Source organism: Mirounga leonina, unplaced genomic scaffold (assembly GCF_011800145.1).
Source record: "Mirounga leonina isolate KUSES-001 unplaced genomic scaffold, KU_Mleo_1.0 Mir_165, whole genome shotgun sequence".
Classification (NCBI taxonomy): Eukaryota; Metazoa; Chordata; class Mammalia; order Carnivora; family Phocidae; genus Mirounga; species Mirounga leonina.
The window spans coordinates 5,433,962-5,448,730 of NW_023270415.1; the positions used below are offsets into that span (position 1 = coordinate 5,433,962).

Genomic DNA, 14,769 nt, shown 5'->3' on the forward strand with positions numbered 1-14,769 from the left:
CACAGAGATAGTGTACTATGGAAAAGACCTGTGGTCACAGTATGATAAAAATAGAGTGCTCTGTGCTGGGATTAAAAGATGGGAGGCACCAAGGGCTCTGGATGGCTATGGCGAGGCTGCATGTCGTGGGTCCGAGTGTCCCATGGGTAAAAGAGGAATGTGCAATTTTGCATTTGTCTTATGCAGATGCAATGAGCAGCAAGTATTTAATGTCTGTTAGCACTTTGAGCTCCACAGAGAAAAGTGCCATGTAACTGTCATTAGGGCACTGACAAGGTGTGCACATTCTGCTTATTAGGACTGTTAATCTGACTGGTGGTGAAAAGTCAGTCACGTTTGTAACTGGTGGGGAAATGGCACTGTAGTCAGTTCAGAAGAAGCAATGCTGAGCCTCACTCTCCTTCAGCAGAGCTGACAGGAGCCTGACACCTAACAGGAGCAGCGCAGGCACCAGAAACTTGACTTCTGAATTGTGAATTTCTTAGGCTTTTCACCTTTTTTCTAATTTTGTCTGAGTGTTTTTGTTGATGTAAATAATACTTCAATATTTTAGGGGCGCCTGGGTGGCTCGGTCGTTAAGCGTCTGCCTTCGGCTCAGGTCATGATCCCGGAGTCCCGGGATAGAGCCCCCACATCGGGCTCCCTGCTCTGCAGGAAGCCTGCTTCTCCCTCTCCCACTCCCCCTGCTTGTGTTCCTGCTCTCGCTATCTCTCTCTCTGTCAAATAAATGAAATATTAAAAAAAATACTTCAATATTTTATCTGTTAAATTGTTATTTCAATATGAATCAAAATTCTGTATTGTAATAGCTATCACATTTTTTCAAAAGAATTACCTTAATCCAAGCTGTGAGTTAAACATTCTCTTACAACTAGTGTATTTGGATTAAACAAGGGCATCATATTTGTGTAGCACCAATTCCAGCCAAGAAAAACACAAACATAGTCTAATGGTAAATGAACATAAACAAATACACCTTTTGGGATTTAGCAGTATCAAAAGAACATATATGTTTTTCTTTTGTTTTCCACCAAAACATGCCTGAATCATCAGAATGTCAAAATTTCAATGATATTTCTTGGATTATGTAAAAAACATTTTAACTGCTACATAAAAATATTAAATAATTAGTTGATCTTATTATTAGATATGTAACTTGGTTTATATCCCTAATATATGAGCATTCTAGTCTAAAACAAATTTGTTTTTTAAGAAATTAACAAAATAAAACTAAATGCCATTTCTATATTTGATAAATAACTTACGGAGAAACTAGAGGATATGGCCATATTAACCAAAAACCTGTTGTTAAGATTTTTAATTGCTAGTTATTCAGTAATTCATGATCTTTGCTTGACATATGTTCACTCATCTGATTTTGACTCTTTTAATTAAATCTATAAGAGCAAATATTAAGGGAAGCCATATCTTGAAAATACTCCTAATAACAATGTTGCATTTCAGTGTTTTAGTAACAGTGAAGATCTGGTCATCTGTTTTAATCCTGAAATCATTTTTCCTACCTATATGATTTATTATTAATAAATGTATAACTTCAGGGGCGCCTGGGTGGTTAAGCATCTGCCTTCGGCTCAGGTCATGATCCCAGGGTCCTGGGATCGAGCCCCACATTGGGCTCCCTGCTCTGCAGGAAGCCTGCTTCTCCCTCTCCCATTCCCCCCTGCTTGTGTTCCCTCTCTTGCTATGTCTCTCTCTGTCAAATAAATAAATAAAATCTTAAAAAAAAATAAATGTATAACTTCACATTGTGTCATCACATGTGGTTTTTTATTTAAGTGTAAGTAAGGTGTTCCAAACTGCTGGAGATTGTGAAGTACCTGGGGCAAACAGGAGATATTTCATTAATACTTATCAATTCATGGAATGAATTTTTGTCTTAAATTATCTGTATAGCTGGAACAGAGGAATGAATATATAACATCACATATTTTGGGTGGGTGTGAGCGACTTATGAAAGCATTATCTGCAGGCAGAAATGTTAATCAATCATCGGGAGAGCTTACCTGACTAGTGGGATGGGTTGTATTTAGTGACACAGAATTTTGATTAATGTATGTTATATACTTTATTTCCTTTAGATTCATCCACATTATGTTACCTTTACATACAGATTAATTTCATGTTAAACTTCTGGAGGGTCTAGCAGTTCATTTAAGTGAGAGTATGATTAACTAGACCAGTCTCTCAAATAGAAATCGGTAGTTGAGAACGAAGGTCGGGCCATAGTGAACTGGCACACGAGGGATGACGGACCCATTGAGGCACAGACAGACTACTAGGAATGCAAGGGAGGGTCATACCTGTGAACCTGGTCAGGACACTGCCCGGTTTTGGGAGACTCAAGCTGATTTTTGTCCTGGGACATTGCCAATTTTTCAGCTGCAGCAATTGGACAACCAGAAAGACTGTTAAAAAAAAAATAAAAAGGGACGATTTGGGTTAAAAAGATAAAGTAATTTGCTTTGGCATGTACCTCACAGCATACTTAGCACACATTAAATGTTAAGTCATATTAATAGTTCATTTAGCACCTTTCTCATGCTAATAGATCCCAAAAAGGTTTTGTAAACTACCGTGTCAATGTTTGCCCCCCATTTCCATCTCAAAAGTGATGAGTAATGAACTCATTTTTAAAATCGGAAAATTATGTAAGGGAATTATTCTGAAACTCCATAACATTTTAAGTAGAAATGCACCCACTCCAACTACAATGTGCCCAGCTATAGATGTTAGCATGATAATTCCATGATTTGTCTTAAGATATTTAGAAAAATGTTAGGGACTTAATTTTAAATCAGTTTAAAGTATAGAACATGAAGTTTTCTGGCAATATGCTTATGAGTCACATAGTATCTTGTGAGCACATAATAGATACACAGTATAAAGTACAAATAAAACAATAGGCATTTCCACCTATTTGCATACACACAATACATTTGTATATAAATGCACATATGTGTTTTAAGTGAGTAGCAATCTCAATGTAATGAATCTCAGTGAGATGAAATGATGTTTACCTTCCTCCTGGCTTATAGTCAGAACCACAGTAGACCAAAGCCCTTTTGGTACCTTGTTAATGCTTATTGGATGGGATCCAAGATAAACCCTACGCAACTCTTTTCAGTGTCAAAACGGCTATGGTAAAGTTCCAGAGCAAAAAAGAACATGTTCTATTTGTGTAACTATATGAATGTATAACTCTAGTCTTCAAATACATTTTTTGTTTGCATAACTGGCTGCTAAATGAAAATTTCTAGGAAAGTAAATTGTGTTTTTTTTTGTTTGTTTTTTACTCTGCACATATTGAGAATATTTCTTATCTATTTCAAGTGGTAACATATTTGATACTGATCCAGCGATTTTGATGACACATTGTTAATTGCTTATTTTCTCGGTGGAAAGTTTCTCTCACTTCCCTTTGTAAGGTAAAAGTGTAGCATCTCATCACAATTACCTCCTGTGGGTGTTGCGGTTGCTGTTCACGTGCCCTCTTCCTGTGCATCCCGGGGTGGGACACTTGAGAACGTTTTCATGCATGGCAAGAACTAAGCACAAAATATCACAAAAAGAAAAGAATAAGTATACCATGAATACATAACACACCGACAAACTGACTTCTCAACGTTGCATTCAAAAGAATTTGGTTATATAATCTGCCATTCTTCCTCCCATAGATGTTCGGGTTGAAATTAATGAGCACTTAAGAATTTCATAAATTAAATTCAGCAAGTTTGTTCAAGTTTTAGTTTCTCTAATAAACTTCATGTCATGGTTAATACTAGACTTAAATAAGACTATGCCGTTTCTATTTAACTTAAACTGAGAGGCTCATAACCTTCCTTTTACATTTATGTGCTTTCCTTGGAAGAATGGATGGAGAACATTATTTGTCAAGTAGTTCCTTTTATCTTTTACCCACAGTGTGAACTTCTGAATATAGTCTTCTTTATTTTCTAAGAGATATTACTTTGAATCTTGTCCATTGCTCCCCACTACCCACCCCACCACCACTCAGTTATTGGTGAAAGAGTATGGTTGAGTGAACAACCAGGTAATCACTTTGAGGAACTGCTAATCTACTGGGACAGTGCTGAACAGATTAGACTCACTGATCTGTAAAACTGTGCTTTCAAGAAGGGTGATGCTGAGGCATTCATACCACCATGGTTTGTATGAACCAAAGGTGTTTCAATATGTAGGTTAAAATAGTAGAGGATGTAGCACATCGATACTTCAAAACTTAGAAGGCAGCCCTTTCCTTCTCCTCCAGTTTCCTAGCTCACAGCAGGGCAAAGCAAACCAATGTTTGCTCCTGCCCAAGGCCCTCTGCTACTGTAGGATGCCCTGGGGAGACATGGCAGGCAACACAAGTTCCTACAAGGAATGGGGAGACGGGGAGTAAGGAGGACAGTGGTGATGTGATGCACTTTTTTTTTTTTTTTTTTTAAAGAAGACTCCAGGCCCAGTGTGGAGCCCAGCTCGTGGCTTGAACTCACAACCTTGAGATCAAGATCTGAGCTGGGAGATCAACAGTCAGATGCTTAACCAACTGAGCCACCCAGGAGCCCCTGGGATGCACTTCTTATATTTAGATGATGCACTGAGGCTAAGACTGCTGCTGGGCTTAAGGCAGCCACACTCTGGGTGAGAAAGGATTATGCAGTCCACGGTGTATTAACCATGCCTTTTATTTTCTGCACTCTGATATTTTGTCATCTGGGGCCTTGCAAACCCTGGAGAGACCGCCCTTTCAAAGGTAAACCAACCAATTGTCAGCCCACACCCAGCTGCCTCCTTTATTAGGCTCACACTCTCCACCTGCCAGGTATCAGACACCAACAGAGAACCCCTAAGCTTTGGAGCCTACTGAAAGAAGTCAAACTAGCCAGTCCTCAGCCTGCTTACCCTGCTCCTTCCCACAGAAACCATGTTTCCCCCCACCCCCGCCCTGGCCCCTGATGACCTGGTGCCCCCCTGTGTGGCCCTGCCTGGCGTGGCACATTCTCTTCTCTCAGGAACTGTAACAAATTTTATTCTCAATGTTGGCTGTCTCTTGATCTACTGTCCTAATTGTACCCCCAAGTTTTCTATTAATACACTGACTTTAAACACCGAGCTAGATGGAAATTGTCTTGACACAGAAAGGAAACTTTCTATTTCCATTCCGAATTCCACATTGGAGGAGAAAGAGGATAAGATCATGATGCTGTGGCGCATATAAGAAGAAGCCCACTGGTTTTAGGGATAAGTTGTACTCACTTTCCAGGGGAACACGCACTTTGTGGGGGCACCCCGAAAGGCTGCGGTGGTGGGGGTAGAGTCCTGTCACATGTCCGGTGCCATCGCACCCGGGGATAGGGCACTTGGTCTCCCTCTTTTCGGGCCTCGGTGAATCTACAGAGAAATTAAATCAAGAAATTCATTTGGCTCTTCTTCTTTCCCTCCCCATTCACTAGAGTGGCCTTGCAAGGTGACATTCTCACTTCGCTCAGTTTTTTACAGCATAAACATTCTTCTCACATTGCCTTGAATAAGACCCTCAACTAAGACCTGTGGAAGCATAAAAAATGTTTTCAATTTTCTTGGTTTTCTAAGCAAAGGCTGACACAGGGCAAGGGAGTGTTAAAATACAGAGATGGTTTTAAGTTGTCATGTCACATATTGTAGTTAGAGTCTCATTATGAAAAATGAACCCTACGCCAGAGGCAGAGGATGCACAAGCTCCCGAAAAGGAAAAAAAAAAAAAAATTGAGAAAGAAGAAGAATGTATTTAAACCAAACCTACCTCTTATTGAAAGGGTCTCAAGAAAGCCAGATTCAAAATGATAAAACAAAGAAGCCACCATATCCAAGAAAGGCTGCTCTCGTCTTGTCCCTGCGGGTCCCTGGCCTCCCATGGCCCTAAGGTTCCAGGGCCAAGTGGCTACTCCCACATGTGTGCAGAGCCCGCTCTGGCCAGAGTTAGGAAGGGAGTCAACGATGCCATTGTGTGCTATGGTCACACAATCGACAGTGCTGCAGAGGGCCCAGATCCCCAAACTCCGATGCTTTGCCTCTTTGGATCTGTACAGAGCCCCTGTGGAGAAGCAGCATTCATTTTACTCTGAATGCAGAAACTGAAAACCCAGGCGATATGAAGACGGCCCGGCAAGGAAATGTTCCAGGAGATATGGGAATACAGAGTGGGGACGGCCTTGAGTGGTCTGTGCCGCCAAGAACTTTGGGGTGCGGGAGGTGCCATGGGGTGGAGAGAAGGGGCACCTTGTAACACCACTTGTCAGGTTACCATGGGGCATCGGCCTAGAGGGGGAGGGCGGAAGACAAACTGGGGTTTTAATCTTCTGGTGCACACTTTGCTGAGGCTTAGATGAAAAGCTATATAAATATGTAAAATAAATGAGGATTATCATGAATATTGGTGGGGTTAGAGCTAACAGAGAAGAGGCCTTCTGTAGACATTTTCATATTCGTGATCCAGATAGTAAGTACATAAACTTAAAACAGAAATGCCTCCTTGGAGGCCAGATCACCCCCCTAACCTGTGCCTGGAATGATGTACCAATCACTGGGGCAAGCTTGTCACTCAGCATTGCCAGAACCAGCATCACAACGGGCACGGGGGCCTCAGAGAAAGGACCAGTGTGGACTGGAGGCTGGCCGCAGGCTTCTCAGAACACGAAGTATCACGAATAATGAATCCATTTGATGCTGAGAGCGAAAATAAATAATCTGTGTGATCCTGCCTTAGGAAAGCTGCTGGTGGTGGACTAGGGGGCAGAGTCCTGCCGTGTGAGGATGTGGAGGGCCCATATGCTCCTGCTCCAAGTGTGGAACCGAGAGCAGAGCAATGTCGCGGGATGCGACAGCCGTCTCCGGGGTGGAATATTGCGATGAGCAGAAGTGCTTCTATGATACCACACCACCCCAGTTGTTGGATGATAAACGGTCCTGGGCAGATGGGCACAGCAGGTTGTATGTAATGCAATTATTTGGGGGCATGCTTTCAGTACAGGAGGAGGAGCCAAGGATCCTTCAAGTTAGGCACACACTGCCTGGGAGGGAAGGTCAGCAGAGAGAAAACTGGAAATCGAAAGAGAGAAATGAACAGCCCAAAGACAAGGATGCCTTGAGTAGCAGACATTTATGTTTCATGAGCGACAGGACTTAAATGCCATGGTATTGGGACTGTTCTCTGTCTTTTGCAAGAAACAAAGAGGCATATTAAGAGTTTTGACATGTTCTATGATTTTATGGCTATATATTTTACTTAATTCAAAAATGTTGCCAAATTTGAAGTTGTTTTAGGCCTATAATATCTGTAGACAGAGAGTCGAAAATCCTTGAAGTTTGATTCAAGTGACATTAGGGGGGTTGACACCATGTACGAGAGGGAATTAGAAACGAGGAGAAGCAAGGTGGATTTTGATGCCCTTCCTCCCTTGGACCTGGTCCAGTTGAGGCCACATTTCTAAACCACATTGAAAGGTTTGGCGCCGTGCATTTCCCCTCCTTGACACATTATTTGTCTATAGGAAGCCAGAGAGGGTGTGGGAGATAAGGCAGGGCTGGCACCTGACCAGGTGTGGTCCTCTGACAGTCTGCAAGCTTCCTCTGCTGGGCGAGACAGATGCCATGAAATGCTCTGTGGGGCAGAACCTGTTTGCATGATAAGAAGCCAGAGCTTGAGCTCTCAGGTGACTCTCAGGCCTGGCTCTTCCTCTCCTTTAATTTTCTTTGCTGAATGCTGCATAATGAGGGTGACCTTATCCTCTGGTGACCTTACACGCCCGTATGCCTGGGATTGTCTTATTCGCACCTGATAATACCCTGCGGTTGTTCATAGCACTCCCCTTGGCTCTGAAAAGTGTCTTAGGCTGTACAGTAAGTTCTATGGTGACTCCACATGCGCTTTGACCTAAAGTCTCACTAAATGCTTAGTAGCAACAAGATAGTCAAACTTTTTTTTTTTTTTTAGAATTGCTGACTCATATGAAGTCTTGGGTAAAACGATATTTTAAAATGCTAGTGCTCTCTCCTTTAACAGCAGGGTCGCATACCCGAGGTATAAGGAAATTAGGATGGTATTGTGGAGAGCATGAATTGTCAGTCTGGAATGCACACCAGAGAAAGAAGCCATTGGCTCCCACATCCGGGACAAGGAACAGGAGGGCGAATACCTAATTTGGACTCTGCAAGTATCCTCTAGATGAAGCCTATAATTCCCGTGCATTATGGGCTTTACCTCTTTTTGCCTGTTTCATACTAGTCTGGTCTGGATCTTCTTGCATAGACTTTGAATACCAAAAGGCAGGACTATGCCTCACCCAATAGGATATACTGTTAAATTAGCCAGCCTCATTCGTAACTCTCTAAATCTTTTATCACCCATGTTTACAAACACAGATTCTACTGCCTTGTTGGTTTTTGAAAACAAAAATTTTTAAGTTTTATAAAAATGACCAAAGGATTGTTAAATATTTTAAGGTATGGCACAAATAATTAAAGATTCTCCAAACACTGAATTTCACTGGCTGGAAGTTATCATCAACTGTAACATGGAACATCATTTTGTGTGTTAGCAAGAAAGAAAAAAATTATTGAAAATTAAATTATGGCATACCCTTCTGATTTCAGAGATGTAAAATGGGAAAACTGTATCTTAGAATGAACGAAATACAGTAGATGGCAAATTATGACGTTTTGGGATTTGAAGTCAATTTTATCTTTTTTTTTTTTTTTTGGTTTTGTAGTCCATAAAAAAAAACAAACAAACATGCATACAGGCAAGTTTAGCAAGTTGCATATTAGTAGAGTGCACAGAGTTCATAGTGGGTCCTGTCCCAAACCACACACTGCTCATTGATATTCTGTCTCGATCTCAACCCTGGCAGTGCGTTTGCATAGTATTATTATCTTGCTCCTCACTACATGACATTTTATTCTTTGTTTTGTTTTCTCAGCTCTGAGCTGCAAGACAATAATTGACAAGATTGTAGGTGAGTACTAAAATAGACGCAACATGACAAAATACACAGTTCATTTCTGCATAAATCTCAGCAAGGAGATCATCCAAACCATAACTAACATATTATTCTTGTAAGCTCCCTGGGGCCACGATCTTGATTTTCTTTAAGATATTTCTAATTCGGGGCACCTGGGTGGCTCAGTCGTTAAGCGTCTGCCTTCGGCTCAGGTCATGATCCCAGGGTCCTGGGATCGAGCCCCCACATCGGGCTCCCTGCTCTGCAGGAAGCCTGCTTCTCCCTCTCCCATTCTCCCCTGCTTGTGTTCCCTCTCTCGCTGTGTCTCTCTCTGTCAAATAAATAAAAATCTTTAAAAAAAAAAAAAGATATTTCTAATTCTATGGTTCTTAGATTTTAAGGTACGCAAGAATCATCTGAAAAACACGCTTAAAAAAATCCAAGTTCTGGAGCAGTAAGTCTGATAGGATCCTGGAAATACCCATCTTAAACAAGCCTTCTAGGCACTTGAGAACCACCATTTGGGAATTATCACCAGGCCCATCTGGTGTAAGACTCAGCGTGGGGGGTGGAGTAGCATTATGGGGGACAGGACACAATTTCGCTAAAGTTGAGGAACAGTTTTAAGGCCTCCTCCAAGCACATTTATTCTTCTCATTCATGTTTGGACCAGATATTTGTGGCCCTGAGTTAGAGAACTGGTAAAAGCATAGGCTTATAAAGGCATTAACATCCAGTTTTATCCTGCCTGACTTGCCAGTAGCTCGACATTATTTTAAAGCTCCAAAGGAGTCAGTTGATCCCAGAAAGAAAGTGGGAAAGAAAAATTAAATTTCTGGAATTGATCTGATTAATAAAATGATTTAAAATCCAAAAAGTACTAATGTACCTCTAACATGTCCAATATAGTACTGTACAAGTACTATATATTTTTTAAAAGCTGTCAAATTAAGAGAAAAAGAGGCAGTGATTCTTTTTTTGTGTGTAAAAACATTGCAAAACTGACAAAGCTTGATTTGAGAACAACCTAGAGAGCAGAGAGAGAAAAAAAAAGAAATAGTTTATTTTATAATATGAATTGGTTTTTAAAGTGCATCAAGTTGTAAAAAGCTATCTGGAAGTGGTAATCAAATCTTACTAAATTTTCTTCCAACCCTCAAAGCAATTTTATTCCTAAAATAAATGCAAAAAAAAAAATGTCTTACGTTTATTGTTAAAGATTTGTCTTCCACCCATGTCAATAACTTTGGTTTGCCTCCTTTCCCCAGCAAGGTGCTCCAGTAGAAACCTGTCCAACTCTTTGTAGGTGTTGTGGAAAACACAACCTCGCTCAGCCTGGAGAGCAATTGCCTGCTCCAGCAAACTCAAGTTCCCCTTCGCCTTCTCCAGGTCAACAGACTCTTCTGTCATGGCTGCCAGACACTCGTTATCTTCTTCCTCCATCCCAGCGAATGAGGGCTGGGCTTTGCTGTCCCGCGGTTCCATGTGAGCAGTCTGTGGGTCTCTCCTTTCTGTTTCAGAATCACACATGTTTTCACAAGAGATAAACTTGTCACCTTCAGTTTTTATTTCAGGAACTTCCAATAGGTCTTTTCTATTATCCACTAAAATATACTTTGGGACCCTGTGTGGTTTGGTTTCTTCTGAGAAGTTGGAGCTACTGTCCCAACCATTCTCCGCACTTTCAGAGTTACTCTCACTGTCCTCTGAGGAGCAGAACCGAAGCTGGGAATCATCGATTTTTTCTTTTCCATCATCAGAATGAATCATAAAGCACTCATCAGCTTCATCACTCTCTGCTTTTAGAGACTGGATGCCACTGTCATTTAAATTCTCACTTATGGTCTGAACAGAAACATTTTTTTCAAATTTCCCCAAGTGCATTAAAGATTTGACCACGAGCTCCTGATAGCAGCCATATCTGTCTTCCTTCCCATCGGAGTTGTCTTGTGCAGTCGAATGAAGGTTCTCATCCATAGGTTTTATCGCGATTTCTTCTATGGAAAAAGAAAGCCGATATTTAAAAAACAACAGCAAAAGATATTTTAAGAAAATTGCACCAATATGTAGATGAGAGATAGATTTATATATATTTACACAGTAAGTACAATATGTGAATATGTGGGCTCTATCAATTTTCTAAAAACCGAAGAGAAAAATATATATGAATGAATATGAAACAAAACAAAACAGACCTTAATATTCTGAGAATTGCATTTAAAGAAGTGAGCTAGTAGAATTTTCAGCATATTAAGAGCTAATTGTTTCCAGGATACTGAAATAGATACTTAACAATAACAGAGTGCTGAATGTGAAATTGTTGTTATTGCACCTCTTATATTTGCAAATCCTAGCCAACCAGAAGGAAATCAAATATGCATAATACTACGCATTATAAAGGAAACATTCATCAGATTTCTCTGTTAGCATGGCAATGTATTTTCAAACTTTTTTTTTTTTTGATGTAGTGTTCCATGATTCATTGTTTGCGTATAACACCCAGTGCTCCATTCAGTACGTGCCCTCTTTAATACCCATCACCAGGCTAACCCATCCCCCTCCCCCCTCCCCTCTAGAACCCTCAGCTTGTTTTTCAGAGTCCATAGTCTCTCATGGTTCGTCTCCTCCTCCGATTTCCCCCCCTTCATTTTTCCCTTCCTGCTATCTTTTTTTTAACTTGTAATATATTATTTGGTTTATGTTCACTACCTCCACAGTTTCTCAAACATACTTCCAGATTTTATGGAACGTTAGCTAAAAGATAAAATACATCCACATACAGATGATAACTAAAAGAGTTCTAAAGCTTTCAAGGCTTCCTGTTGACTTTCAGAACTGTCACACCGAAATTCCATGCCAAGGGAAATACAAATAAATGGGAGAATTAGCATGATCAAATATCTTTTTTAAAAAGGATTATTTATTTATTTATTTATTTATTTATTTATTTATTTGAGAGAGAGAGAAAGAGAGAGACTGAAAGAGAGAGAGATTGAGAGCAGAGGGAGAGAATTTCCAGCAGACTCTGTGCTGAGCACAGGGCCCACCACAGGGCTCGATCTCACAACCCTGAGATCATGACCTGTGCTGAAATCAGAAAGTTGGAAGCTTAACCGACTGAGCCACCCAGGCTCTCCAGCATGATCAAATATGTAAAATAGTGACACATTTTCTGGCCTGGTACTTGCATGCATTTGTGTAAGAAGGCAATGAGACGAGAGGTGGAGATGGTTGGAGTACGTAGAACATTAACTAATAGTTTTCAGTAGCGGGCCGACTGGAGTCTTAACAGTCAAAGAGCCTTGGGACTAAGAACAGGTCTCCACGTGCCAGTCTGTCCAGGACAGTCCACTGGATCTGTCCCAGTCCAGTTGTCAGTGTTATCCGCTTCACTCTTGGAGTGGTCCAGCTGCAGTGACAGTATGTGTGTGTGTATAGTCATATGTATATGTATATATGTATATATATATACATGTATATGCATATATATACACACATGTATGTGTGTGTGTGTGTGTGTGTATATATATATATATATATATATATATATATATATATATATATATAATGATAGCCTACTCAAGCCTGTCCCAATGCAAACACACCAATTAAGGGTGCAATTCAGGGTGCAGATCTGCTAGTGACCCAGCAGCCCTGGTTTAGCAAGCACAGTGGTCTGGGGAGCATGACACCCAGCATACATGTGGCTTAACCAACTGAGCCACCCAGGCGCCCCCCAGCATACATGTGGCTGTGAAAAGCGCCAGACAACCCAGGAATGGTCCCCTTATATTCACTAAGACAAAAAAAAAAAAAGAAGAAGAAGAAGAAGAAGAAAAAAAAAAAAAGAAGCAGGACCATTTCTGCGTCTCTGAAGGCAAAGTGGGGGATGGGCAACACAAAATAATAAGCCCCCTTAAAGACTGTGAAAGACACCAAGTGTGTTAATAAACATCTTTGGAGGGAAGAAAAGGACAGCCATCCTGTGTGATAGCTTGCAGGAGAGGGTGTCTGTGCAGGAGACAATGTGCCTTTTTTGGTCTCATTTAATTTTTTATAAACATTGTCTCTGACAAGGACACTCAAAAATACATCTCCATCATCTTCCTTTCTGGCAATTATCTCCCTAAATCAACACTGGGCTGCCAGGATCAAGTAAATATTGCCATAGTAACTAAAAGCATTTTTGGATGAAGGGAAGAATTTAGTCACAACACTAGCCCCTTTAAATAATGCTGATTATAGGGTGCAGTCTTTTGTTGGGATCTATTCAACATAAACTGAAAAATTTAACATTTTACTTCCTAGAAAAGAGGCTGGATAAACAAGCACATCCTATGTGATAGGATGGTCTATTCCCTTCGGAATTCATGTCAGAGGAATTCCAGGTTTAAATAATACATTAAACATAGTCTAAAATGCAAATGAAGTTTTTCTCAATATCACGGTTGGCTATTAGGAGAAAGTGTAAAGGGTTATGATAATTTTAAAGTATTATGAACTACAGAAAACAAATAAAAAGCATTTTCAGTGAATATGCTCAATTCATTGAACTATTCTCTCACTCCACTTAACTACCCACATGTGTACAATAATGATTTATAGACATTATACCTAATTGTGCATATTTGGGCTGTGTTAGAGTGCTAACAAGAGCTCTAGAAAGCAACAATTACCTCTGTTGCTTAGCTACATAGTTTAAAATATTCCTATTAAGGGCAGATCACCAGAGAGGCGGGAGTGACAAAAGCACACATGTGCACGACAATGCGTTTCACTGCTGCCAACTGCTAGCATTTTGGGTCATTTCCAGTTTACATAATTGTTCGGCTCAACTGTTTGTTATATGCTAAAAGAAAATGTTTATTAATTATTCTTCAGAAAGAGAGGAGTCCTGCCGATAGAGGTGCCTACGTGCATTGTACGCGGTGGTTTCCAGGGATGTTCCGCCAATCTGCAAACCAACTTTCCGTAATACACACGCCTCTCTGGCTTTCGCTGTCATTAGAAGAAAAAAAAAAGTCGAGTTAGCTTTTGAACCTGACAGATCCGTGATGAGGTTCTTGTTTCTCTTAGCTTTGTAATGGGCTGCCTACGTGTTTACACTAGTGTGTTTTTCTTTTCATGGGTGGCCTGGTGGTTCATTTTGCACCTTGGTCATTGAAACAACTAACCTCGTCTTGCTTCCGGGCTTGCATGCTCAAGTCCGTGCAACCCCCAAAGGCATCCTTGACCTTTCTGAACCCTGTGTCCTCATTTACACAGTGAGGCACGCTGTGGAGCTGACACGGGAGCCCACGCAAAGCAGATGCCACACAGCAGGTGTTCAGTAAATGACGTCTGTCGTCTCCCTTCCCCAGATACAAGTTCAGAGGATAGTAATGGCAGGCGATACATGGGACCCTCCACATGAATGAGGTGGGGCTTGTGTTCTGTTTAGAATAAGTCGTGAAACTGATCCCTGAGAGAGGGCACAGTCCACAGTGTGAAGGAGGCTCGTCCAGTTTACCACCCGGGCCACACATGCTATAGAACTGCTCATCAACTGCCTTCAGAAACTGGAGCTTCAACGCACAGTGCACAACGTGGAGGGGAAACCGCAGTGGGTTTGAGGTCCAGAGACTGGGGCCGAACTGCTGGCCCAGCACCACCTGCCTGTGTGACCTTGGGGCAGGCCTGTGTTTCCTGAATCCTGGGTCCTCATCTTTTAAATTAGGATGATCCAGTGACATCCTAGGACAATAAACTGTTACGTTCCTGGCATGGT

General features: G+C 41.1%; 1 protein-coding gene across 1 annotated transcript in view; it reads right to left on the reverse strand.

Moving 5' to 3' along the window:
• Nucleotides 1–14,769, reverse strand: part of ST18 (ST18 C2H2C-type zinc finger transcription factor) — a 111,328-nt gene that overhangs the window by 50,144 nt on the left and 46,415 nt on the right. The window contains exons 5-9 of the mRNA XM_035011141.1: nucleotides 13,917–14,000; nucleotides 10,208–10,999; nucleotides 5,281–5,415; nucleotides 3,476–3,566; nucleotides 2,322–2,426 (exon numbers count right to left, since the gene is read on the reverse strand). Coding sequence (XP_034867032.1) covers nucleotides 2,322–2,426; nucleotides 3,476–3,566; nucleotides 5,281–5,415; nucleotides 10,208–10,999; nucleotides 13,917–14,000 — 1,207 coding nt within the window. The remainder of the gene's footprint in view (nucleotides 1–2,321; nucleotides 2,427–3,475; nucleotides 3,567–5,280; nucleotides 5,416–10,207; nucleotides 11,000–13,916; nucleotides 14,001–14,769) is intronic.